Genomic DNA, 27,328 nt, shown 5'->3' on the forward strand with positions numbered 1-27,328 from the left:
TTTACTTCCGCCTTAAATGCTTTATAAACCTTCAGTTTTGATGTTTTAAACCCATTACAGCAGAAAATGCAAGTATAAATATTTTTTAATATCTTTTTTTTTTTTTTTTTTTTTAAATTATGATCATCTTTTATTTTTCCTACCTTTTTTTTTAACTCCAACTTTATTGAAAACATAAATGTATACAAAACAGAGATATTTTGAACAAACATCAAGATATAAAAAATAATAAAAAATGTCCAGACAAATAAATTAACATAATGCAAAGGTTTACAGACACAAAGAAGACAAAAATAATAATAATGATAATAATAATAATAATAATAATAATAATAATAATAATAATAATAATAACTTAAAATATGAAGACTGAAGAAAAAAGTTTCAACAGAGATTGAATTCATTCTATTTTAAAGAATTGTTTATGAATTGTCAGGGTGTTTGTGCTTTCTTTTTGGTTAAAAATAAATAGCAGTGATTGAATTTTTCGAATTCTACCATAAAGACTTTAAAATTTGGGTGTGTTTTGACATATTTACTTTTGTGTATGTGAAATTTTCCAAATAAAATGATCAGATTAACAATAAATTCAAAATTACGTTTTTTTTTTTTTGTTTTTTTTTTAAAATACACCTATAATGGCTGCGTTTGCTGAAGCTGCGTCACTTCGTAGGTTTGGTTTGATGTGTTCAGTGGTTTGACTTCTGTGAGACTTAATATGGAACTGGATGTATATTATTATAATCGTCTGACACAAAAATAAGAATTAAATGATCAAGAAAATAAACAAAAATAAACATTACGAGCAAGAAAATTAGCCATGTAACCCAGATAATGAACAAGAATAAACAATTTATTCAAGAAAGTTCACAAAATAATTAAGTAAAATCAACAAAAATGAACAATATAATGAAGAAAGTGGATCAAAACAACCAAAAAGAATAAATCTAAAAAATATAATCAATAAAAATCAATAATATATAACAAAAATCACAAACAAAAATAGCTAAATTTACAAAATGAATATTTAAAATAAATAATTTACGCAAAATCAAATGAAAAAAAAAAAAAACATACAAAGAGAATAACCTTAGATTTCACTTTTACTGATCCATGAGGCATTTTTTCTCATCAAATCATTAAAACTGAATAAAGAACGACACGTTGTTTTTGTAGTTTTGCCAAAGGTGTCTTAAATGACAAACTGTGGAAAGAGCATGACAGTGCCATCTAGTTTTTATAAGACTGAGCTTCTAGAATCATCAATTGAACTGTTCTTCCACTTGGTGGCAGCGTCGTACAGCTGTAGAAAAACAACCTGCTCCACTGTGTCAGTGTTTACATTGAAATAACATTTACCCAGAGCTGCAGCCATTTTTAGCTCTTTGTTCTGTGTATGTTGTTACTGTTCTGTACTTGTGGTCCATTGTGGATTGAAGGATGAAGACTGTATTTTTAATTTTGTTTTCTTAATTTTCAGAGTTCTTTTACAAGACATCAACAGCATTATCCTGATTTAATAACATACAAATCCAGCTTGAGAATTAATTTTAGTGTAAAAATCAAATATTTATGCCAAAAACCTTTGAGATAAATAAACGTCTCACATTAAGAGTTATCATATTAAGTTATTTAATGATGAGAATGGGGGTGGGATTAAATAACTTTTTCTTCTTCTCACTCCTTTTGGAGTGTAGATGAATGATTTTGGAATTTTGAATTTGCATGTATTCTGTAAATACTCGAAATAAACAAATAAAATGAAAAATGAAAAATAATTAAATGTAACTTTCTAATATTCCAGTGACATTGCAATGAAAAAATATTCAGACTAAAAAAAAAAAAAAAAAAAGAACCAAATACGCAACAGTAGATTTTATAGAAACATTTAATTAGAACTGAGAACAGGGTATTTACTGTATGTACATGCAACACAACATGAATGTACAATATAAATTCTCCCATGTGGATGCTACAATCATTTTTGGAGCAACACATTAACAAGCATAGAGTACATTTAGTGGGCGATTACAGCTTTCCATTCGACACCGCCTAAACCACCTGATAGAAAAAAGCTTGTGTAAGTTAGACCAGTTATAAATAAAGTGTAGTAGTGGGTTTATTTTTCCATCCTTCCACTTCACGGATGCTCTTTTCTTGCAACATCTGACATCTTATTGTTTAAAAAAATCCCTAAAATGGGTCAAGTCTTCTTTTAGTATTTTATAATACATGTAGTTTTTTTTTTTTTTTTTTTATCCCTTCTGTGATTTTTATGTGTGTTATGGCCCCTGTATTTTCACTGTCATGCACACAACCATAATGTAGCTAAAGTGACCACTGTGTGTAACTGCATCGCATTAATTGTCAGTGGTGGGTGGCTGATCACAGGACAGAAAGGCCGACTTGTTTTTGTTGGTGCTGAAATGATAAATTACTCATTTTGTTGGAGAATTGGTGAATTGTTCGGTCATGCATAGTTGTGGTTTTTAGCGATTGAACGAGTGCTAAGATCTGTTTGCGGCAAAGAAGCAAAGAAAGTGCATTCAAGCATTATGGGGTAAATAAATCATGAAGAAAAAAAAAAAAAGAAATATTCACGTCTAACACCTCACTCTGGCTTCGTTTTGGTCCTTAAGTTGCTTTTGAAATCTACACTGTGATGTTGCCTTATTGAGGAGGGATGTCCTTGGTCTAAATATAGTAAATGTATAATTAAAACAAAGGGTAAACTGTAAGTAACGCTGTATGTCAACAGAAGGGAAAAGCCTCATGGATATTTTAGTACCGCTCAACTGTTACTGCAAGCCGATTGAAATATGTGCGTACATTATTGATAGCAATGCATTTCATTTCAAAAGCATCATGTGGTACATAAGGAGACACATATCATAGGCAACAACATCAATAGATCCACTGTCATATCTGAGTACAAAAGAACCGATAAACATTTACTTATTGGATGCTTGGTCGTTTGCCACATGCGACTGCAAAACACAATCTGTATATGGAGGACTGTCATTGAAGCAGCGTTTTCACTTTGAAAGGAAGCCGTAGCCGACTCAGAATCCTTTGTGATTCCCACGATTCTCTAATCAAACAGATCATCTTCGCGCCATGAATTATGTATCTGGCCTAAAGGTAAGGCATCACAGCCATGTCTGGGGCTTTGGTCCTGGTTCTCATGACGAACACACCATTTTCCCCTCAGATCTCTGCTCGCTACTGCCTGCTGGTTTTCATCATCAGCCCTCCCCGGCATCTGATATCATCGGTCTCCGCTGACTTACTGTGTAACCTAGAATTATCATTTCGTCGCTGTATCAGGGGAAATGTGAGTTATCGCTCAGTAAGCTCATTAAATAAAGCCTGTAGTGTTACCTGATCGTCTGACCTGCTGGTACCGTAACCAGTGTTGTGCAAGTTACTTCCAAACTGTAATACATTACAGATTACTTGATATTTAAAAGTAATTCCTTATCTTATAATATTGCTGTCTCAGAGTTGTAGTGCGTTACTATTACTTTTGAGTAATGCTGCGTTCCAGGCAGGTTTTTGAGCCCTTAAGTCACGACTTCAAACCACAACTCTCGACTCTGTAACGTTCCAGGCAAGTCACGCCAAACTGCCCGAGCGCAAGGAATTGTGGTAGTTAGATATAAACAAACAAGCATGGCGGACCATATGGGGCTTATGTTCAGAGAGGGAAACAGAGGAAAAATGGTGCATGAAGCAAGAGACGCTGTTATACCTTTTATGTTACGTTATTTGTATATTTGGATATGTATTTGGTATTTAATTTATTCTTGTCCTCAATGGACTGAAAACTAGCTAATGTCGAAACAGTTGTGGAAAAATAATGTTATAGGAATCCCTTGTTTTAATAAACAATTTGGCATAAACACCGCATTGTTGTTTCACTGGCTACGTGATGTCAGAGCTCGGAAGTGGGAATACATGGATCTAGTATGAGTTCACGAGTGGGATGTCACAGGTTTGACTACCATTCCAGTGCATTTTTAGAAGGTTGGAAAAACACGAGTTACGGGTTGCCTGGAACGCAGCATTACTTACGGACTCCTGTCATAAATGGCGTTTGCGCCGTAGAACCCAACCCAGGACAATACAAGAGATAGCAGAGCCTTGGGACTCATAAATTTGCACCCTGAAATACATATAGATGGATAGCTTAATAAGTAACGCTACAGTCTACGATGTTTGAATCACAGCAGGAACACTTGCATTTTTTTCAACATTTTACATGTTCAAAGCGCGGCGCCAAGGACCCCAGTAGATAAATCCGCAATCAATAAAGAATTCTAACTAGTCATAGAAACATTAGCTTAACTTGTCATTGCTGATCACAGGGATCATGCTAACTAGCTTCTGTAAAGCAGGGTTAGGGTTAAAAATGAGCATACGTCCATGTAGACAATGCACTGTCTTCTGTCGTCTTCACCCATTGGCTGAACACCAACAGGAAATAGAACTTCAAAAAATCATAGGAAGGAATGTTTCTAGGACCCAAAAAAGAGCTTGTTTGAGGTACTCTTTGGAAAAAGGGATTCATAAAGTAGATGTCAAACAGTGTTTTGGCTTCAAGACTTCATCAGGAAGTCAAAAAAACTTGACTTCCTGATGAAGGCTTGAAGCCGAAACGTGTTCAAGTGTTTTTAAGGTCTATATATGACCATGCCATGAGAATTAAGACATTTTAATGCTTAAAGAGAGTGCCTTGGAGTTTTCTTCCTGTTTGTCATGTAGGAAATAGAACTTTCCTGCCGCATTTTAGATTCCATAAGGTCTCATGGTCTTACTCTTTGGTAGTTTTTTTCATTTGAGCAATTAAGTTATGGGTCAAAAATGTGTTGTAACGCAAGCACTATTGAACATGTACCGAATAAAATATTACTGAAAATCGATTAGTAATGCCTTACACTACTGCGTTACAGCAATAAGTAATCTGTTACTGTAATGCATTACTTTTGTCACATGTTACTCCCAACACTGACCGTAACTACCATTGATTTTCACACTACCGTCATGGACTCACTGTGGAAAACATACATACTTTAACAGATGTGCAAGCAAAGGTGCAGAAAAGAATCCTTTAAAGTGACCTCAAGGCTGCATTCACTGCAATGTAACAACAAGAAGTTAGTAGGTTCAGATTGCATCAATGGACAGCAGAATAAATGTGTCTGTCTTTACAAAAGGTGACTCACAGAGAAACTTTCCTTGCAAACACAATATGACATCTTTATATTTTCTTATCTGATCCTTTGCGAGATCTTCTTTGTCCTTTTTTTTTTATTTTTGTGCTGTCATTCTGTGAATACAAAAAGTACAGTCGTCACACCAGTCATCATGCCCTTTCTCCAGAGTCTTGGTCTGGAAAGTCCCAGGGGCAAACATCAGCTTTTTTTGCACTGCTGATGAGTGCAGGTTTGTAACTACTGCTCTCCTTCTTCCTCTCTGGTGAGAGTTTAGTCTGAGTAAAGCTGGTGTGCGAGGGCTCGGCTTCCCTGAGGAAAACCTCCGCCCTTTTGTTCTCCATCACCTCTGGGTCTCTGGTGGAGCACCTCCGCCGCTCAGAAACCAGCCCGCTGCACTCCGACGACTGGCTGACGCGCCTCCTCTCCGACGACGGCTTGCTGGAGGAGCTCCGCCTTTCCCTGCCTTTCTCCTTCTCTGATTTGTGGTTGGAGGAGCAGGAGCCTTTCCGTTTCTTCTTGTGTGTCGTCGGGCTGTTGCTGGGCTTCTCCTGCTTGGGCGAGGGGGGGCTGCTGTAATCCCATGGACAGATCTCCACCATCAGGGACGGGGGTTGCAGGAGGCTCCCCGTGGACTTGGAGTGATCTGAATGGAGCGTCTTCGGTTTCCCATCAGTTGGTGTGACGCTTTTCTTGCGTCTGATCCGGTCTGGGGAGATGGAATCTGAATCCCCCCCCAACATGGGCTGCTCATCGAACTCCCAGGGGCAGACGTCCGGTTTGAGGGGCAGAGGTGACCTGGGAGGCCGAGATTTGCGCGTTTCCCTGCCTTCTTCTTTTTCCCCTCCTTTGTCTTTGGAGCGGCGTTTGTTGGCGGGGGACTGCCCTGATTTCTGCCTCTGCTGGGACCGACTGCCTTTGGTGTTTCCAGAGCTGCTGCCTCGCCGGCCTGATGTGGTCTCTCCTGGGGCGATGGAAACATGTTTCTGGGTCTTAACCTCAGAGGGAGTCTGGGTTTCTTCCAACTCCCAGGGACAAACCTCTGAGACATCGTACAGGTTCCTCCCAGTCTCAGAGCAAATGGACGGCTGGCTACCGCTCACCTGGACAAATAAAACACATGACAAACCAGTTTAACATGATTATTTATTAAAGGGACGTTAAGGTACTTCTTAGAATGGTAGAAGTTTGCCCCCTTTTGTTGAACTGTTGCAAAAGCTCCACATTTATCCATTTCTTCGCACACATCCATGTACTGTTCAAACTTTGGTACCTGATATTAGTTCATCAGCCAATATTAGCATAAAAATGCCAAAAGTGATGACTTTACATCAGTGGCAAATATTTACTTGTTGTGTTTTTCATAAATACATTAAGGATTGAATTTGTGTTCAGTCAAAGACAGGCTTACACAGTTAAGTTAACCCATTTATGATATCTGTACACCTATTTATACCAACATAAACAATACATCACCATTGGTTATCAGCCATTGGCCAAACTGTCATTTTAAATATTGATCCAGAATTCTGCAATCAGTGGCATCACTAATATTTTTCTAAACATAACCAAGTGTTTTGATTTCTGAAACTAAAATTTCATTAAAAAAAGAGAAAAGTCTAAAAAAGCGAAGTTTTCCTGAGGATGCAAACCCTACCCTCTGACATGACACTACTGTATCCAACTCATAGACTGAATATAATTAGTTGACGGAAGGAACTGTGAAAAATGGAACTGATTGTCCAAAATTGATATACTTTCACATATAGCAAGCCTGGTTAGCTCAGTTGGTAGAGCATGAGACTCTTAATCTCAGGGTCATAGGTTCGAGCCCCACGTTGGGTGGTGAGCCTTTGATTTGAGGAGGGTCTTCTGCCTCCCATTCACCAAGTGGGGATTTACTTACCCCCCCAAATCTTCTCAACAGCTTCCACTTTCCAATGTGTGTTGTGTTTCTATATTTCATCGGCTTCCTGCTAAAACCTGCTAAGTGACATTTTTTGGTTGGGAATAAAAACCTGCTATCTCCCCTATTATAGCTTCAAGTTTCAGTCTCCTGTGAAAGTTGTTTAGATTCCATCATAAGAACCAACATTAAAGGAACAGATATTTTTTTGTCATATTTCACAGTTTCCTGTTATATAAACAGTTTTTGTTTCTCCTGTAAAATTTGCCAAAAGTCACATAGCAGGTGTTATCAGGAAGCTGACGATATGCAGCTGATGGGGTAAAACGTGTCGCATGTACAACAGGGGTGTCCAATCCTGGTCCTCGAGAGCTACTATCCTGCATGCTTTAGATGTTTCCCTCTTCCAACACACCTGACGGTTGTTATCAGGCTTCTGCAGAGCTTATTGATAGGCTTATCATTTGAATCAGGTGTGCTGGAAGAAGGACACATCTAAAACATGCAGGATAGTAGATCTCGAGGACCAGGGTTGGACACCCCTGGTGTACAATATATACTGATAAATAATAAAAAGAGTTCTAAAAAAATTCAATTAAGTCAATGGGAACTGGGGCCTAGCATCTAGTGGCCATCCGTGGTATTACAATTCTAAAATATATTCGCATTGTCTTGATTTTGGAGCCAAGGTTCTTCCCCTTGATGAATCCCATTCCTCTACAACAGGGATGTCCAACTCTGGTCCTCAAGGGCTGGTATCCTGCATGTTTTAGATATTTCCCTCTTCCAGCACACCTTCTTGTGTCATGGAAGAGGGATACATCTAAAACATACAGGATACCGGCCCTCAAGGACCAGGATTGGACCCCCCTGCTCCACAACGACCTGCTCTATCCAGTGTTTTCCCTTAGACTTCCTAAAGCTCTTCTACCGAAAGTGTTTCCAAAAGGTCTTGTCGCGTCTTCCACTTCCACCTGAGCACAGTGGGGTCATTGGGGACACTGCCACAGATAAGAAAGTCTACTTAATCATTATGATAACAGAAATTAATCATAAAAAAATCTAGAAATAATAGTACTTTGCTCATCCTCTACCCTGTAGTCATATCAACATTTTTTAATCTGCATTTACTTCATTTCTGTGTTAAAACATTTACAGGCTTCACAATTTTCCACATACCACTTCCACTACATTTGTTTTTTCATTTTATATTTCATGTCTGAGTGATTGGGCAATTTTCACCAGGTTGCCAACACATTTTCAAGACTGCAAATTGGATATAAAGCAGACAATGAACCTGCTCCAAACATCACAAGTAACAACATTTTACTTTTTCCTCCACCTTTGCTGTCACAGGCTGCAGACAGGTGACAGCGTGCCAGCCAATTACACCTCGTTTCAGTCTCTGTGCTCACTGTTTTACCACAAATTCTGGATAAAGCTGTTGTTATTTACCTCTTTTTCTGTTCCTGGTTTCTCTTCTGAGATGTGACAGTCATTTCATAGCTGCGTATGAAGACTGCATGTTAATCAGCAGCCATTTGTGAGTCAGTCTCGTGCTGCTGCACTGTGGCACAGTTTGCAAAACACTCACAAGACACTAGAACAGGAAGTGGAGTTTTGTCAAATGGTAAAATCGTGTCAACAGTCAAAATATCATCCAACTGACAGATCTAAAGTTGGGCTCTGCAGATGAATTTACAACTGTGTTCTGCTGCGATGATATTCTCCTCTTGATATTCCACACCATCTGCACTTCCACCCCCCAATCTTGTTTAGTACCAGTCACCACAGCCTGAAGACGACAGGATAATTCTGACAGCTCTGCTCTGTGGTGCAGTCTCACTGGGATGGTCCAGATTTTCATTATCTACTCCCCAAACCAGGTGGCCTGACCTCGCTGTCTGTACATTTTTTTTTCTCAGTGGATGCTCCAGAAAAAGCTGATAAATTCATTTTTATTTGAGATTTGTTCTTCCTGTTCCAAAGATGTTTTATTTACAACAAAACCACAATGTCTAGAGCAGTGTTTCTCAACAGAGGCAGTACCGTCGAGGGGTGTCTGGAACGAGAACCCCCCCACCCCCCCACCCCCGCGCTTGTCCGCAAACAAGGTACATGATGGTAGAGCTGCACGATATATCGTTTGAGCATCGTCATCGCAATGTACGTGTGCGTAATAGTCACATTGCAGGTCCTGCGATGTAGGAGGGAAATGAACTCAACATGTTCTCATCTAATTTCAACCTGGGTACCTGACACATACTACGCACAGCGATCCACCAATCACAATCGTTCTTAATCAGTTTGCGGAAGTAGACCACGCGCCTGCACATGGAATGAGTCAATGGTCACAACATTGAAAAATACGACCAATGGCCTTGTAGCTTACCGGCCAAATTAAAAGCTTTGGGAAATGTATCCAGATGCCATTTATTATCACCCAGTTCTGTGTATTTATGACATTACAGAAATAGCCCATGTTTTGGTCATCTCCCCATCAGGGCTGGACTGTAGAAATTTACACTGGATATCATTTATATTTACTGAGTTATTGCATCGATCCACTTCCTATCTCTTATAATGGGGAAATTTTTCAAAGTCGCACCAAATCCAGAATCAGATCGGGATCTAAATAATTTGAATCCCTTGTGTTGACATCATCATACAGAAGTTGTATACCAAGTTTGAAGTCAATCAGAACTGTAGTTTCGGAGAGAAAGATGATTGAATTTTTTCCCCATAAGAGCCCATGTTAAATTTTCCGTAAGTTCCCGGATCCAGAAGAAGATCCTGATCAGCATGTGGCCATTATGTTTTGGTCATCTCCCCATCAGGGCTGGACTGTAGAAATTTACACTGGATACCATTTATATTTACTGAGTTATTGCATCGATCCACTTCCTATCTCTTATAATGGGGAAATTTTTCAAAGTTGCACCAAATCCAGAATCAGATCCGGATCCAAAAAATGTCACTAACTTTTGCTGACATCGTCATAAAGAAGCTGTATACCAAGTTTGAAGTCAATCGAAATTGTAGTTTCGGAGAAGAGGACGATTGAAATTTTTGTAACGGACGACAGACAACGATGGATGACGACAGACAACGATGGATGACAATAGACGACGACGATGCTGCCGGACACCGCATGACAACAATAGCTGACGGCCTGTCTGCCGGTAAGCTAAAAATGAGCAATGAACAAGAGAAAATCACCAAAAACAGAGACTTGGTGCCAAAAAGAAAAGCAACGTCAGTTATCTGGAATTATTAGGGCTACAAGAAGGACGATACTGAAACGTGTTCTGTGTCGACAGTATCTTCCAATTGTTGCCACAACAAAAGGAAACACAATAATTTGTTGGACCATTTACATCAGCGTCACACAGCTATTATATCCTCCTGAGTATTTTTTTCATATTGCAATATATACAGTATATCGCAGGATTAAAAAAAATCGCAATGTAAGTTTTTCCCAATATCTTGCAGTCCTGCATCACGGTACTTATTGAGCTACGTCAACCCCCCCCTCCAGTTTTCGGTGGTAACGTCCGGTGCACCCCCCCCACACAGACACACACATACACACACACACCACACTCCAACAAAAGTGTGTTGTAACGCAAGCACTATTGAACATGTACAAAGTAGAATATGACTGAAAACTGATTAGTAATGCCTTACAGCCTTACACTACTGCGTTACAGCGAAAAGTAATCCGTAACTGTAATGTGTTACTTTTGTAAGGCGTTACTCCCAACACTGGAGACATACCTGTTGCTTCATGATGCCCATCTTTAGGGGGGTCTTGGAGTACTCCACTGACTGGCTGATGATCATCTTTGGGTAATGTTCAGGCGTCTCATCCACCTCAGCGAGCCTCCCATCCTGTCCCTTCACACCTTTCTTACTGGCATCCTCCACACTTTGCGTCTTGTTGGCGAGCCCTGGCATCTTCTCCTTGGCGCTGGCGATCACACTCAGAGACTTCTGCATGATGGAGGTCCGCAGGTGGACAGGTTTCTTCTCATGCGTCAGGTTGTGAGCGCTGGCTGATTTCCAGAACAGCGGAACAGATTCGGTGGACTCAGCTGGTTGCAGTGTTTGTGGGGTCACAGCTGGTTCTAGCGGCTTCTTGGCGTGGCGGCGACCTATGAGGGAACCGAGGAGAGACCCCTCCCCACCTCCTCCAACAGGAGTCATTTTGTCTCCGATAGCCGAGCCGGTTGGACTTGCAGTTTCCTCGTCCTGGTCACAAACGTGGTCATAGCTGAGTGACTTCTTCAAGCCCATGACTTTGTTCTTCAGGGAGTCGTCCCGTTGTTTGCCTGGATGAAAATCATACAACAACTCAGGCACATAAATCTTTTCAGAAGTAAAATTCAATTGGTGCTTTCCTAGTTTTCATTCCGTTACTGTTACTCTGACTCTGACATACTAGTAGAATCAGAAAGAGAAAAGTCTGCACACTTTCAGGATCCAAGTAGGTCATTTAACTCCCTCTAAATAAAACTCTTCAGGGTAGGAAGTGTTTAACTCTGAAATGAAACAATGAAGATGTGAGGGAAGTGTGGACTTTCAGCTTTAATTCAATGGGTTTAACATGAAATTACTTTCTTTACATGTTTTCTGCTTAAGTCTAATGTGTCCTTCCTGTTGTCGGGGGTTACCAGTGGTTTGCATCTTGTTAACCCTCTGTATTTATATTCATGAAGGTGTGTGTTCATTATAGACTTTGATAATGACAGACTGACTTCCTTAACTGTGTTCTGGACTTTTTCTTCTACAATACAAGAATTCTGTAATCATTAGGGATGGGAATAGTTAAGAATTTAACGATTCTGATTCCATTATCGATATTGCTTATCAATCTGATTCCTTATCAATTCTCTTATCGATTCTCATTGGGTGAGGGAATAAAAGAGTACAAACGGGTGTGTTTGCATTAACTGTCTTTTATATTTCCATCTCTGCACAGAAAATATAACATATACAGTATGTACAAATAAGAATAACAGATGACGCCGGGCCAGTTTGGGGGGGGGGGGGGGGGGGGGGTACACAGTGAAAGTGAAACTAAAGACGCTTTACTAATTCCTCTATTCTCGCATTTCTACAACGTGGAACCGGTTCGACTCGGCTTGTCTCCCGTTGTTGTGCATCTCATTTCCTTTCCCTTCTTACCTTTGGAAACTTGTATTTCAGGAGTTACGATGTTTGTTGCCCGCACCGGAACCGGCCCGGTGTTCACTCTGCTGCTACATTCACAAGCGCCGCTAAGTAGAGTATCAAATACGTGACATTCCTGTAAATGATTCACATGCTGTGGACAAATGTTTGAGGATATTGGAGGGATTCCACCCTTTTGAAGACATGGAAGCTTTGACAGTGTTCCAAGTAAGTGGACCTGGTGTCGTCTTTTTAGACCGTTTCTGCCTCAACACCATGTCGGCCACGTTCTGACCAAAACGATGCAGCGTACGTGTGACATCATCGCACATGCACAATGAAGGTGGAATGAATAAGCAGAATCGTTAAGCAGGCAGGCAAACGATTCCAAGGAATCTAGCTACTGGGAACCGGCTCTCAAAAAGAACCGGTTCTCGATTCCCATCCCTAGTAATCATCCACTTTTGGTCCATAGTCTTCCAGGTCTTTTGGTATTACTGCGCTCACCAGTGGACTTTCTCTTTAAGACTGCACCAAATGGTTGATTTGGCCACTGCTGAATTTCTTTCTCTGATATATTTGGGGTTTTTTTTGGCTCAATGATGCCTCCTTCACTTGCATTGACACCTTTTAATGAGAATTACAGTGAACAGTTACCACATGCAAATTCAATATCTGGAATCAGCTCCAGTCCAGACCTTTTATCTGCGTCATTTGTCATAGAACAACTAAAGAACAGGACACATCTGGACATAAAACTGCTTTTCAGTCATTCAACCATCCAATTATGTTTGAGTCTGAAAATGGCGGTTAAAATGGTTGTAAATCAGCCAATGTAATATATATTTTTTTAAGTTGTTAACCTTGAATTAAAGCTGAAAGTCCACACTTCTATTGCATCTTAATTGTGTCATTTTATATCCCCTGTTTTGATATATACAAGAAAAATTACAATTTTTATGTCACTGTCAAAATACTTAATAATTTTCACTTGTTCCATTGGCAGATTTTTTTTTGCTTAATTCAAGATTCTTTTGCTTAATTCAAGCACAAAAAAATCTGCCTATGGAGCAAATGAAAATTATCTTAGTAACATTTCTTGAAATAAGATTTTCAAGATCTATTGTCTAAAAATCAGTTCTTATATCTCACTGAAAAGTTACTCTTTAGGTGATTATGTCTTATTTTAAATGTGATGAAACGTTTTGACTAGAAATGAAAAAAATACACTTGGTAAGATTTAGATTTTTGCAGTGTATGGAGTTGACTATATAAGAACTTCCTCCAAGTATCAAAAAGAACAGCGACATTTCTTATACAAGCACTAAAAACACTCTCTAGAATACAGCTTTTCTCATTTTTGTGACCTGCAGTTAGATCTTTCCCTTCACATGTCTATATTTTTGGCCTGACCGTGCACACATTTGGACTCTGGTTCTCACTGTGGTGGCTGGGATCGAATGGGTTCCTCCTCAAAGTGCTGCGGTTGCTGCCGTGTTCGCTGCCGTCCTCGCGGCTGCATTGGCGGTGTATGTGCATGGTCTCTGGGATCTCCGTTATCCGCTTCATCAGGGAGCGGCCCAGGCCTTTTTTGGAGTTGCGCTTCTTTTGGAGGTGAGGGTTGTTTGCGAGCATCTTCTTGCGCTTGTAGACTTCCAGCTGGGCATACAGCTTTTTCAGCTCATCCTACAAATGAAAGGAGATGGAAAATGTGAGTAGATCTCGATTAAATATGTTAAATAAATAATGTGAAGTGCAGAGCTCTTATTAAGACATGATTTGTAAAATGTTTATTATGCAATTCAAATTTCTTGTATCTTCACTATCATTACCTCACTCAAACTCATTGGTTTTGTCCACATTGTATATTGTGTATTTTGCAAAATTTGAGTCCACTATAACTCTGTTTTTGGTTTGGTTTGTTCGTTTGTTAACACTCTAGCAGCAAAACTATTGGTTTAATTCATACTAATTTTGGTTTATATATTGTCAGTGACCCAGAATAGATCTCATTGCATTTTGGGAACAGTTGGTCAAAGTTTAAATTTTTTATGAATTTTTCAAATCTTTTTTTCCCCATTTACTTATAAGGGGCGAAATTTCAAATGTCTGTAGCAGCAAAACTTTTGCTTAAATTTTTTTTTTTTTTACCAAATTTGCTTTATACATTGCCAGTGACCCAGAATAAATGTCATTAAATTTTGGGAAAAATAGGTCACAGTTTAAATGTTTTATTAATTTTTAAACCCCCCCCCCCCATTTACTTATAATGGGTGAAAATTCAAATGTCTGTAGCAGCAAAACTGTTGGTTGAATTCATACCAAATAGGGTTTATAGATTGCCAGTGACCAAGAATAGATGTGATTACATTTTGGGAAAAGTAGGTCAAAATTTAAATTTTTTAGGAATTTTTAAAATCTTTTTTCTTCTCCCATTTACTTCTAATGGGTGAAAATTCAAATGTCTGTAGCAGCAAAACTGCTGGTTGAATTCATACCAAATAGGGTTTGTAGATTACCAGTGACCCAGAATAGATGTCATTATATTTTGGGAAAAATAGGTCAAATTTCAAATTTTTTATTAATTTTTTTACATCTTTTTTTCCCCCCCATTTACTTATAATGGGCAAAACTTAAAATGTCTGTAACAGTAAAACTATTGGTTGTATTCATACCAAATTGGGTTCATAGATTGCCAGTCACCAAGAATAGCTGTGACTACATTTTGGGAAAAGTAGGTCAAAATTTAAAATTTTTAGGAACTGGCACCACTTTTATTTATTTATTTATTTTTTTAAATTACTGCATGCTTTACACCTACTCCATGTTCTATCTAAGCACCAAACCACTGAAGCAAATTCCTAGTAAAAGGAACCCTGTTTACTTACACGGCAATAAACATGATTCTGATTCCGATCATATGTAAAATGACTATTATTGATGCATGATTCATTCATACGGACAAATTCATCACTAAATCACTCTGAATAAAGATACTAGTACGTGTACACTATCATCACCTTCACCGCTGAAGCATGGCAGTACACAATATCACACTTCACTTCACTCGCTTTAACCCAAAGATCAGAAAAATAACTTTCTGGATTCCAGCTGCTTTAAAACAAAACAAAACAGAAGATCTTCCCTCAGACTGTTTGCAGAATTGCCCTAATTCATTCTACAGTAAATCCAAAATATATAATTAAGTCTGACATATGTGTACGTTGACTAAAAAAACCATCTATTTTTCCTCTCATTTTTAATTCTCTTATTAATATGACGATAAATCAAAGCCATGTGATACTGCGCTGCTCAGGCTAACAGTTCTAAATGATCTGTCTGCTTAACAATAACTCTTTAAAAGCAGGATTTTTCTGCATTTTCAGTATCACTTCACCCTTATATCCTCTGGGTCCAGGCTGTGCTCGCTCCAGGCCGAGGTGATGCTGTTGTTTAAATACGATCCAGACCTTCTCATGTCCAGCTCCTCCTCGTAGGCCTCGGTGGCAATATCATCTCTGGCCTGAGTCCCTTTGGACAAGAACTAAGACAGATGGAGAGAGAGGTTAACGACGGCATCACTGACCCTGCAGGGCATAAAAAGTGTTATATTTGGCTTAGAGGATGCCTTTGATTAGATTTATTGTAAGATATTTATTTTTTTATTACATACTCTATTATTACATCATTGTTACTTGACAATAAACATGATTCAGATTCTGATCATATGTAAAATGACTATTATTGATGCATGATTCATTCATACTGACAAATTCATCTGAATAAAGAGGTTAACAATGGCATCACTGACCCTGCAGGGCATAAAACTGAAAAGTAGTTTCTTCAGTAGTGTTATATTTGGCTTAGAGGATGCCTTTGATTAGGTTTATTGCAAGACATCTGTTTTTTTTCTATTACATACTTTATTATTACTTCATTTTTACATGACAATAAACATGATCCTGATTCTGATCATATGTAAAATGACTCTGTTATTGATGCATGATTCATTCATACTTACAAATTCATCACTAAATCACTCTGAACAAAGAGGTTAACAATGGCATCCCTGACCCTGCAGGGCAGAAAAAGAACTATATTTGGCTTAGAGGATGCCTTTGATTAGATTTTTTGCAAGACATCTCTCTCTTTTTTTTTTTTTTATTACGTACTCTATTATTACTTCATTGTTTCATGACAATAAACATGATTCTGATCATATGTAAAATGACTCTGTTATTGATGCATGACTCATTCATACAGACAAATTCATCACTAAATCACTCTCAATAAAGAGTTTAACAACGGCATTACTGACCCTGCAGGGCATAAAACTGAAAAGTAGTTTCTTCAGCGGTGTTATATTTGTCTTAGAGGATGCCTTTGATTAGATTTATTGTAAGACATCTATTTTTTTCTTACATACTCTATTACTACTTCATTTTTACATGACAATCACCATGATTCTGATTCTGATTATATGTAAAATGACTCTGTTATTGATGTATTATTCATTTATACAGAGAAATTCAAAACTAAATCACTCTGATTAAAGAGGTTAACAATGGCATCCCTGACCCTGCAGGGCAGAAAAAGAACTATATTTGGCTTAGAGGATGTCTTTGATTAGATTTTTTGTAAGACATCTCTCTCTTTTTTTTATTATGTACTCTATTATTACTTCATCGTTACATGACAATAAACATGATTCTGATTCTGATCATATGTAAAATGACTGTTATTGATGCATGATTCATTCATACTTACAAATTCATCACTAAATCACTCTGAACAAAGAGGTTAACAATGGCATTACTGACCCTGCAGGGTAGAAAAAGAACTATATTTGGCTTAGAGGATGCCTTTGATTAGATTTTTTGTAAGACATCTCTCTCTTTTTTTTTTTTTAATTTCGTACTCTATTTTTACTTCATTGTTACATGACAATAAACATGATTCTGATTCTGATCATATGTAAAATGACTCTGTTATTGATGCATGACTCATTCATACAGACAAATTCATCACTAAATCACTCTGAACAAAGAGGTTAACAATGGCATCCCTGACCCTGCAGGGCAGAAAAAGAACTATATTTGGCTTAGAGGATGTCTTTGATTAGATTTTTTGTAAGACATCTCTCTCTCTTTTTTTTTTTTTTTTATTACGTACTCTATTATTACTTCATTGTTACATGACAATAAACATGATTCTGATCATATGTAAAATGACTCTGTTATTGATGCATGACTCATTCATACAGACAAATTCATCACTAAATCACTCTCAATAAAGAGTTTAACAACGGCATTACTGACCCTGCAGGGCATAAAACTGAAAAGTAGTTTCTTCAGCGGTGTTATATTTGTCTTAGAGGATGCCTTTGATTAGATTTATTGTAAGACATCTATTTTTTCTTACATACTCTATTACTACTTCATTTTTACATGACAATCACCATGATTCTGATTCTGATTATATGTAAAATGACTCTGTTATTGATGTATTATTCATTTATACAGAGAAATTCAAAACTAAATCACTCTGATTAAAGAGGTTAACAATGGCATCCCCGACCCTGCAGGGCATAGAAAGTGTTATATTTGGCTTAGAGGATGCCTTTGATTAGATTTATTGCAAGACATCTGTTTTTTTTTCTATTACATACTTTATTATTACTTCATTTTTACATGACAATAAACATGATCCTGATTCTGATCATATGTAAAATGACTGTTATTGATGCATGATTCATTCATACTTACAAATTCATCACTAAATCACTCTGAACAAAGAGGTTAACAATGGCATCCCTGACCCTGCAGGGCAGAAAAAGAACTATATTTGGCTTAGAGGATGCCTTTGATTAGATTTTTTGTAAGACATCTCTCTCTCTTTTTTTTTTTTTATTTCGTACTCTATTTTTACTTCATTGTTACATGACAATAAACATGATTCTGATTCTGATCATATGTAAAATGACTCTGTTATTGATGCATGACTCATTCATACAGACAAATTCATCACTAAATCACTCTCAATAAAGAGTTTAACAATGGCATTACTGGCCCTGCAGGGCATAAAAAGTGTTATATTTGGCTTAGAGGATGCCTTTGATTAGACTTTTTGTAAGACATCTCTCTCTTTTTTTTTTTTATTTCGTACTCTATTTTTACTTCATTGTTACATGACAATAAACATGATTCTGATTCTGATCATATGTAAAATGACTCTGTTATTGATGCATGATTCATTCATACTTACAAATTCATCACTAAATCACTCTGAACAAAGAGGTTAACAATGGCATTACTGACCCTGCAGGGTAGAAAAAGAACTATATTTGGCTTAGAGGATGCCTTTGATTAGATTTTTTGTAAGACATCTCTCTCTTTTTTTTTTTTAATTTCGTACTCTATTTTTACTTCATTGTTACATGACAATAAACATGATTCTGATTCTGATCATATGTAAAATGACTCTGTTATTGATGCATGACTCATTCATACAGACAAATTCATCACTAAATCACTCTCAATAAAGAGTTTAACAACGGCATTACTGACCCTGCAGGGCATAAAACTGAAAAGTAGTTTCTTCAGCAGTGTTATATTTGTCTTAGAGGATGCCTTTGATTAGATTTATTGTAAGACATCCATTTTTTTCTTACATACTCTATTACTACTTCATTTTTACATGACAATCACCATGATTCTGATTCTGATTATATGTAAAATGACTCTGTTATTGATGTATTATTCATTTATACAGAGAAATTCAAAACTAAATCACTCTGATTAAAGAGGTTAACAATGGCATCCCTGACCCTGCAGGGCAGAAAAAGAACTATATTTGGCTTAGAGGATGTCTTTGATTAGATTTTTTGTAAGACATCTCTCTCTTTTTTTTTATTACGTAGTCTATTATTACTTCATCGTTACATAACAATAAACATGATTCTGATTCTGATCATATGTAAAATGACTCTATTACTGATGCATGATTCATTTATACAGACAAATTCAAAACTAAATCACTCCGAATAAAGGGGTTAACGACTGCATCACTGATCCTGCAGGGCATAGAAAGTGTTATATTTGGCTTAGAGGATGCCTTTGATTAGATGTATTGTAAGACATCTATTTTTTCTATTACATACTCTATTATTACTTCATTGTTACATGACGATAAACATGATTCTGATCATATGTAAAATGACTCTGTTATTGATGCATGACTCATTCATACAGACAAATTCATCACTAAATCACTCTCAATAAAGAATTTAACAATGGCATCACTGACCCTGCAGGGCATAAAACTGAAAAGTAGTTTCTTCAGCGGTGTTATATTTGGCTTAGAGGATGCCTTTGATTAGATTTATTGCAAGACATCTTTTTTTTTTATTACATACTTGATTATTACTTCATTTTTGGCTCTAGTATTCATGTGTTGTATTCAGACATTTAACATTGCAGGAACTGATAGGATTATGACTGAATGATTTTACTGCACAAATTAAAATATCATTTTCACAACATCATTATTTAATATCATTTACATAATTACCTGTCTGTGTATTTCTTTATCTATCTATTAACCTAAAAGACCTAAACAGCTGTTGACGACTAAAAGCATCTACTGATCTAAAATGATTAATAACTTCTGTTCCATTCATTATATCAATAAAGTGAAATGACTGAAGTAAAATGGAGTTTCTCAGCTTTTCAGCAGCATCAGATAAGATGCATTTGGACGTTCAGAGGCTCCGTAGTGAACATGGAAACACTGTCAGTGATTCTTCTGCAACATTGATTCACCAATAAAACCCATGGAGTCTGACAAATGGCAGCGGTTGTAGATGCTTGGTTTTATGTTAAGTTAATGAGAACGTCTGTTTAATCTGTTTTGATATGATAACCTTCGAATTTACTCTGAGCTTTTATAAACATCATGATCAGTAAATTAACCCATAAAGACCCAGTGTGACTTTTGCAGCCGTTCCAAAACAATTTTTTCCTCTCTATTTAACCATTTATTATAATATTAGATATCTGTATTTTGCAGTTCTTCAATAAAAATCAGGTATTTTCCTATATTTAATTCACTGATCATGCAGATGTTCATAAAAGCTCAGATAAAGGTTAATTGTCATAGTATCAAAAACAGAGAAAAATGAAGAAAATGTGAATTTTTCAACAAAATTTATCATTAACTGAACATAAACCAAGTGTGTCCATCCACTGTTATTGATCCAACTCCATGGGTTTTACTGGTGAATCAATGTTGTAGAAGATGACGGTGTTTCCCCAGTAACTACGGAGCCTATGAACGTCCAAATGGGTCATACCTGATGACCATGAAAAGATGACCAACTGTATTTTACACCAATTATTTACATGTATTGATAGGATTATTGGATCAACAGGAATTAAACAGTTTAGATCAGTAGATGCTTTTGGTCACCAGTGAATATTTGGGTCTTTAAGGGTTAAAATAGGATCTGTACCACAAACACAAGCAGGATGACCTTATATACTTTAACCCAAAAAGACCCGGTCCTTGTTTTGTGTCAGTTCCCAAATTAATTTCTCTCTATATGTAACCTTTCTTCACTGATGTGTCACCATTTATTGTAATATTATTCACTGTATTTTGAGTTTTTTCAGCGTAAATCATGTATTTTTTTTTATTTTTTATATTTTATTCACTGAACACTTTCAGTTTATTGTCATTGCCACAAAAAGAGACAATGAGACGTCATTAGACCACCCGACCATTGGCATCACACCCCAGTGCAACCAGTGTTAAAACTGATGACCATGAAAAGATGACAAACTGAATTTTACACCAATTATTTACATGTATTGATAGGATTAATAGATCAACAGATATTAAATAGTTTAGATCAGTAGATGGTTTTGGTCGCCAGTAGATGTTTGGGTCTTTAATTCAGTGTTTTTCAACCTTGGGGTCGGGACCCGGAATTCAAATGGGATCACCTGAAATTTCTAGAAATTGATAAAAATGAAAAAAAAAAACAAACAAACAAAAAAAAAAACCCAAAAAACAAAAAACTTAGTAATAAAAAATATATGGTGAGTTGATAGAAACAATCCCAATCCATAAAAGACATGACAAACTGTGAAGCTGAAACTGAAGCACTGTGGTTCTGTTTATCTTTCAAATGTTCATTGTGGTCAGTTTCAGATGCTGCAGCTCTTTCATAATTCATAGTTTGAGTTCTTGTTTGTTCAGTATTAATTGTCAGCCTTGTAAATCTGTGCATATCCTGACCAAGGAAACTAAAATTCTCCCTTTGTGCAGTAATCTACACCTGGATTTACTGCCTCTGTCCATAAAAATATACATTATATAGACTAAATGTCCTCTAAAATTAATGTTTATTTGCAACATAATATAGCAAACTATTACATGATCAAAAACAAATGAATTTTATTAAAAAAAATAAATAAATAAATTTTTTTTTTTGAATGTCTGGGGTCGCCAGAAATTTGTGATGTTAAAATGGGGTCAAGAGCCAAAAAAGGTTGGGAACCACTGCATTAATGGTTAAAATTGGATCTGTACCACAAACATAAGCAGGATGACCTTATATTATATAATTTATTTAATGCACAGCCCTCTATATAAAAGGCTATACAAAAAAACTAGGACCGTTTTCCACCTAAAAAGTTCCAGGTAGAACCCTCACAACAGGGTCCAAATAGACCCAAGGATTCCAAGTCAAAGTTCTACCTGGAGCTCTTTTCCCTGTAAAAAGTATTAGGTAGAACCCTAACATCAATTTCTACCTAAACTGCTCCTAATAAAAACTTCCACCTAGCTCCCTATTCTACCTGGGGGGTTCCAATTCATTAAAGTTTCATAATTTTAACTCTTCCACTGCCGGTTAAAGGCACCATTTACGGTGCTAACACATTCTGCTCTGGGCTGTACTGATACTGTACACCTCACTTCTCTTAATGTGATACACCAGACTACAACTAACACACACTATGAGCAGATACACTGTATAATACATTAAAGCCAGCACCCTGCCTGGTGTGGGAGTGGGGGTGGGCAGCTGTGGACATATCCATGGGTCTTACAGTATCCTGCAGTCCCTCATGCCTCCCAGTCTTGTCTTGGACTCACTCTGGAGATGTAGTACTGTCAGTCATCTTTTTCAATAAACTCATAATAGTAGACATATTCATTTAAATTAATTAACATAAACGCAAACTGATATGAACTGATATAAATCATTATAAATATTTAATTATTTAACCCATTTTTACTGTTATTGTGGCTGCCTCTGTTGCCCCCCCACCGCCACAGTAATACTATCAAATTACACTTATTACTATATGTTGTGTTGTTGTTATTATCATTATCATTATTATAATAATGATTTACCCTCTCACTTTCTCCTTTCTTTCTCTCTCTCTCTTTCTCGCTTTCATTCACTCCCCCCTCTTCCCTTTTCTCTATCACCCCTAATCAGTCTATCTTGTTTAGTTGCTCTTTACATTTATTATATTTGTAATTTGACATTGTAATATGATGTTGTTATTGTTGTTGTTTGTTTGTTTATTTGCTTCATTTGTCTTTTGTGTACTACCCTGCCCCCTGAAGAGGAGGCAAGGGGTATTGTTTTTGGTTTGATTTGTTTGTTTGTTAAAACTCTAGCAGCAAAACTATTGGTTGAATTCATACCAGATTTGGTTTATAGATTGCCAGTGACCCAGCATAGATCTCATTACATTTTGGGAAAAGTAGGTCAAAGTTAAAATTTTTTAATGAATTTCTAAATTCTTTTTTTTCCCCATTTACTTATAATGAGTGAAATTTCAAATCTCTATAGCAACAAAACTATTGGCTGAATTCATACCAAATTGGCTTTAAAGATGGCCAGTGAGCCAGAATGGATCCCATTACATTCTGGGAACAGTAGGTCAAAGTTAAAATTTTTTTAATGAATTTTTGAAATCTTCCCATTTACTTACAATGGGCAAAATATGTGTGAGGGGCAGGGTTTGTTGATTGTTGTTGTTGTTGTTCTTTTTCTTTCCACTATGTTTTGTTAACCGTATTACTAATAAAATAAATAAAAGATAAATAAATAAATAAATAAATAGAGTCATAATAGTAGCTACAGTACTTTTATTAATAGTGATGGTGTTGTTCATCACACTGATGATGATCTATGTTGTTGTTATCATTATTATTATCATTATTATTATTATTATTATTATTATTATTATTATTAGTATGAGTATTATTATTCTTAATAAATCTATCATTCTGCTCTCTGTGGGGAATCATGTCTGCTGTTATCACTGATACTTTATGACATTATGAGCATATCTAACCCGCTGAAACATGGGAAACCACGGGTTATATTAATACCGATATCTAGGGATTGAAGTTAGTAAATGCGTCATTCCTGTTTTTAACTTCATTTCCCATCATGCAGCGTGGTACTGCGCTTCTGGTCAACCAAGTCAACCAGGTCAACCGATTGTAAGGCTATTGTATTCCGAAATGACTAATATCTCCCAAAATATTGGTCCTATCAACTTGCTGAGATATTTAATGAGGAGATGGGACTATTCATCAACTGTAGGTACCAAATTGGACAGTTAAAAACATCTAAATTTCTCAGAACTGTGCTGATACACACACACACACACACACACACACACACACACACACACACACAGACGCTCTGAGACCTTCCAGTATTATTTTAGATTTTCTATATGGTCTCATACACATTGATACAAACCATACAGAACAGCACTTCAGTACCTTTTCTTTATCTGTTGTGTTTTTTCTGTACTGTTGTGATGTTGTTAGTCTGTATAACTGTTATTATTCTACAAAAATTATCACTTAGAAAAAAAAGTTTAAAAAAAAATTACTTTTTCAGACTAAAGGTTGCTACAGGAGCAAAGACAAGCGCTTTATGAATTTGGGGGGAAAACGTTATATTTATATACTAGTAATGGATTTCATTAAATATCTTCACACTTAAAAAAAAACAACAAAAAACCATTTAATTCAACAAACTAATTTAGCAATTTTAATAATGCAGATTATGTTCTGCATCTTCTAATGTATGCGGTTCAGTGTTTGGAGAAATGACCCTAATAACAGGTGAAGTACAGTTACATCATTACAATAGCACCATAACTGGGAAGAGCAGTTTGAGTTTGACTTAATGACCAAACTCTTTAACTCTGCTTGAATAACAAATAGGAACGAATGAAGACCAAATATTTAGCCCAGACTCAGGAACAGACGCTGCGTGAGATTAACATCCCCCCATTGTGCTTAATTATCCCAGTGTATTCGACTGACTCACACTTCTGAGGTGCCTAATTAAGACAAAATGAAGGAATGGAGAGCGATGAGGTTGAACTGCATTTCTCGCACAGCAGGAGAATTAAATGTTTTCCTTCAGACTTGAGAGACGGGACATGAAGACACCCGAGGGAGTGTGTAGTTAAATTACAATAACCACTAACGCACTTTGGAGGAATTTAAAGCGAATATGCCTCCATTTGTGTGTGTTCCAGAAAGCACATGATGCACGACCTGTCATGAATATAGATAATAGCACAACAGCAGACATTATAAAAATGCCTCTTTAGTTAATGCACATTACAAGAGGTAATATTTAACAAGTATTTTTGCATTCATTCTCAAAGTTTGTTGCATGAAATCATTAATAAACTAAACATTCCAACAAATGAAAACCTGCCAATATGCACAGTACTGTGGAAAAGTCTTTAGCTATCTTTCACTTATAGTGTTTTCAGGGTTGTAATGAGCAATATATCTATTTCTCAGTGTCATTCGTAAAAATAAAACAAGAAAATATGCATACAGTATTAACCCTGTAAAGCCTGAACCATTAAATCCTTGCCAGAAAATTCCAATTCTTTGAAACTGGAGCCTTTATTGGTCCTTCTGAACAACCCCACATGTTTTTTTCCAAATATCAATTTCCATAAGAGTTTCAATTTTGTATCATATTTGATACATTGGGTCTCAATGCTCAAATATTATTATTTTTGAACAAACAAAAACATAATATAACACAATCATGTCTAACAAATTTTAATTTTTCCCTTTTCAAAATTTTCAAAGTTCTGCCTCTTTCCTTATTCATGACAGTCTTGCAGTGTCACTGGAAAGGCCTCTGGGGAATGAAAACCTCCCCCTGGTGGATTATCTGTGTATTGCATGTATCTAATTATATCCATCAGGTTTTTCAAGAAAAAAAAAAAATCACACTGATCAAGTAGAGGGCTTCAAAACTCATATATCAGATATGTTTGGTGATATAGGGATAAAAAGATGAAGAAAGATAAAAATTAGAGTGAAGTGGCTTCTACAGGCTAAAGTCAGTATTTAATATAAGCTCTGCTCCCATGATAAGTAGTTACTCATACAAAAAGAAGAATTTGACATGTATTGAATGAAACCTGGTGTAAAATACCTAAAAAATGAATGCAATAAATCTCATATTGTCTGAACAAAAGAGTCAAAGGCACATTCAGTGCACATGGAGGTCACACTAAATACAGTTACAGAAAAAATTATTAGACCACCCCTTGTTTTCTTCAATTTTTTTGTTCATTTTAATATCTGGTACAACTAAAGGTAAATTTGGACAAATATAATGATAACAATAAAAAAAAGCTGATAGTTTAATTTCAGAGCTGATCATTTTCCATGGTTTTCTTAATAATAACCAAAATCACTTCAGTTCTTACATCGATATCTATGGCATTGTACTGACAAAAACAGTGCTTTTATTCCATGTTTTATTCCATGACATTCCATGTTTTCTTTTCTGTCTGTTTTAGTCACATGATACACATAGGAGTTAGTACTTGATTGCATAACCATTGTTTTTGATGACTTTTGATGGTCTAATGATTTTTTTTGCGTGACTGTACTTGCTACATTGGTTTGTAGAAACTGGTTTCCCTTTAAAATATTCCCATGTTATTGTTGAGCTGTAAATTCACCCATAAAGCCCCAGTACTACTTTTGTGTCACTTCTAAAACAAGTTTTTCTCTCTATTTAACCTTTTTAAGTGATTTATCACCATTTATTATAATATTATCTTCTGCATTTTATATTTTTTTCAGTCCAAATCAGGTATTTTTCATTATTTAATTTGCTGATCATGTAAATGTCCATAAAAGATTAGATTCAAGTTGAGGGTTATTATATCAAAAACAGAGAAAACTGAAGAAAAAGTGACTTTTTCAGTAAAATATATCATTAACTGAACATAAACCAAGTGTCTCCATCCACTGTCACTGATCAAACTCTGCGGGATTTACTGGTGAATCAGTGTTGTAGAAAATTCATTAGAGCCTCTGAATGTCCAAATGGGTCATATCTGATGACGATGAAAAGATGACAAACTGTATTTTACACCAATTATTTACATGTATTGATAGGATTAGTGGATCCGCAGGTATTAAACGGTTTACACCAGTAGATGGTTTTGGTTGCACTGCTGTTTTACTTATAAATCACAGTCCAAACAAAATCCATGGTAAAAACCTTTGTTTCCATGATTGTACCTGGAATATGAAGTATTACCTTTGGAACGAGCAGCAGACCAAGAGTCACAGATACAGTCAGATGAGTGTGAGCAAAGAACAACATGAGCATCCAGTCAGGATGGAGCCCCGGCACCAGCAAAAACCTGCAGGGAAACACAGACAGGACACGTTCTGTTCATTCACCTGCAGCCCCTGGATGTTTACATTTAAAAGCCTGTTGAACTGAGCACTTGTTGTGTCTGTAAAATGTGTTCAGAAACATCCAAACAAACTCAAAGCAGCTATGGATGAGTGGAACAGGGTGAAATGTACAAACCCTCTTCTGAAAAGTCACAGCATCAGAGAAAACCTGTGCAAACATGATAAAGGCAGCGGTTTGTTGAAAGTATTTCCACCCTTTTGAGAAGCATTCAGTAGATTTCTTACATAGTTTAACAATAGT

General features: G+C 36.5%; 1 protein-coding gene and 1 non-coding gene across 2 annotated transcripts in view; one reads left to right on the top strand and one right to left on the bottom strand.

Moving 5' to 3' along the window:
* Positions 1 to 5,313: 5,313 nt before the first annotated feature.
* The window catches only part of LOC115437408 (probable G-protein coupled receptor 158), a 97,258-nt gene continuing 75,243 nt past the window's right edge, over positions 5,314 to 27,328 (bottom strand). The window contains exons 8-12 of the mRNA XM_030160633.1: positions 26,924 to 27,029; positions 15,689 to 15,835; positions 13,734 to 13,977; positions 10,897 to 11,450; positions 5,314 to 6,316 (exon numbers count right to left, since the gene is read on the bottom strand). Of these exons, the coding sequence (XP_030016493.1) occupies positions 5,366 to 6,316; positions 10,897 to 11,450; positions 13,734 to 13,977; positions 15,689 to 15,835; positions 26,924 to 27,029 (2,002 nt within the window). The 3' untranslated portion in view covers positions 5,314 to 5,365. The remainder of the gene's footprint in view (positions 6,317 to 10,896; positions 11,451 to 13,733; positions 13,978 to 15,688; positions 15,836 to 26,923; positions 27,030 to 27,328) is intronic.
* Positions 6,986 to 7,058, top strand: trnak-cuu (transfer RNA lysine (anticodon CUU)). Its single transcript has one exon. It is a non-coding gene; the product is annotated as a tRNA-Lys (tRNA).

Source organism: Sphaeramia orbicularis, chromosome 17 (assembly GCF_902148855.1).
Source record: "Sphaeramia orbicularis chromosome 17, fSphaOr1.1, whole genome shotgun sequence".
Taxonomy (NCBI): domain Eukaryota; kingdom Metazoa; phylum Chordata; class Actinopteri; order Kurtiformes; family Apogonidae; genus Sphaeramia; species Sphaeramia orbicularis.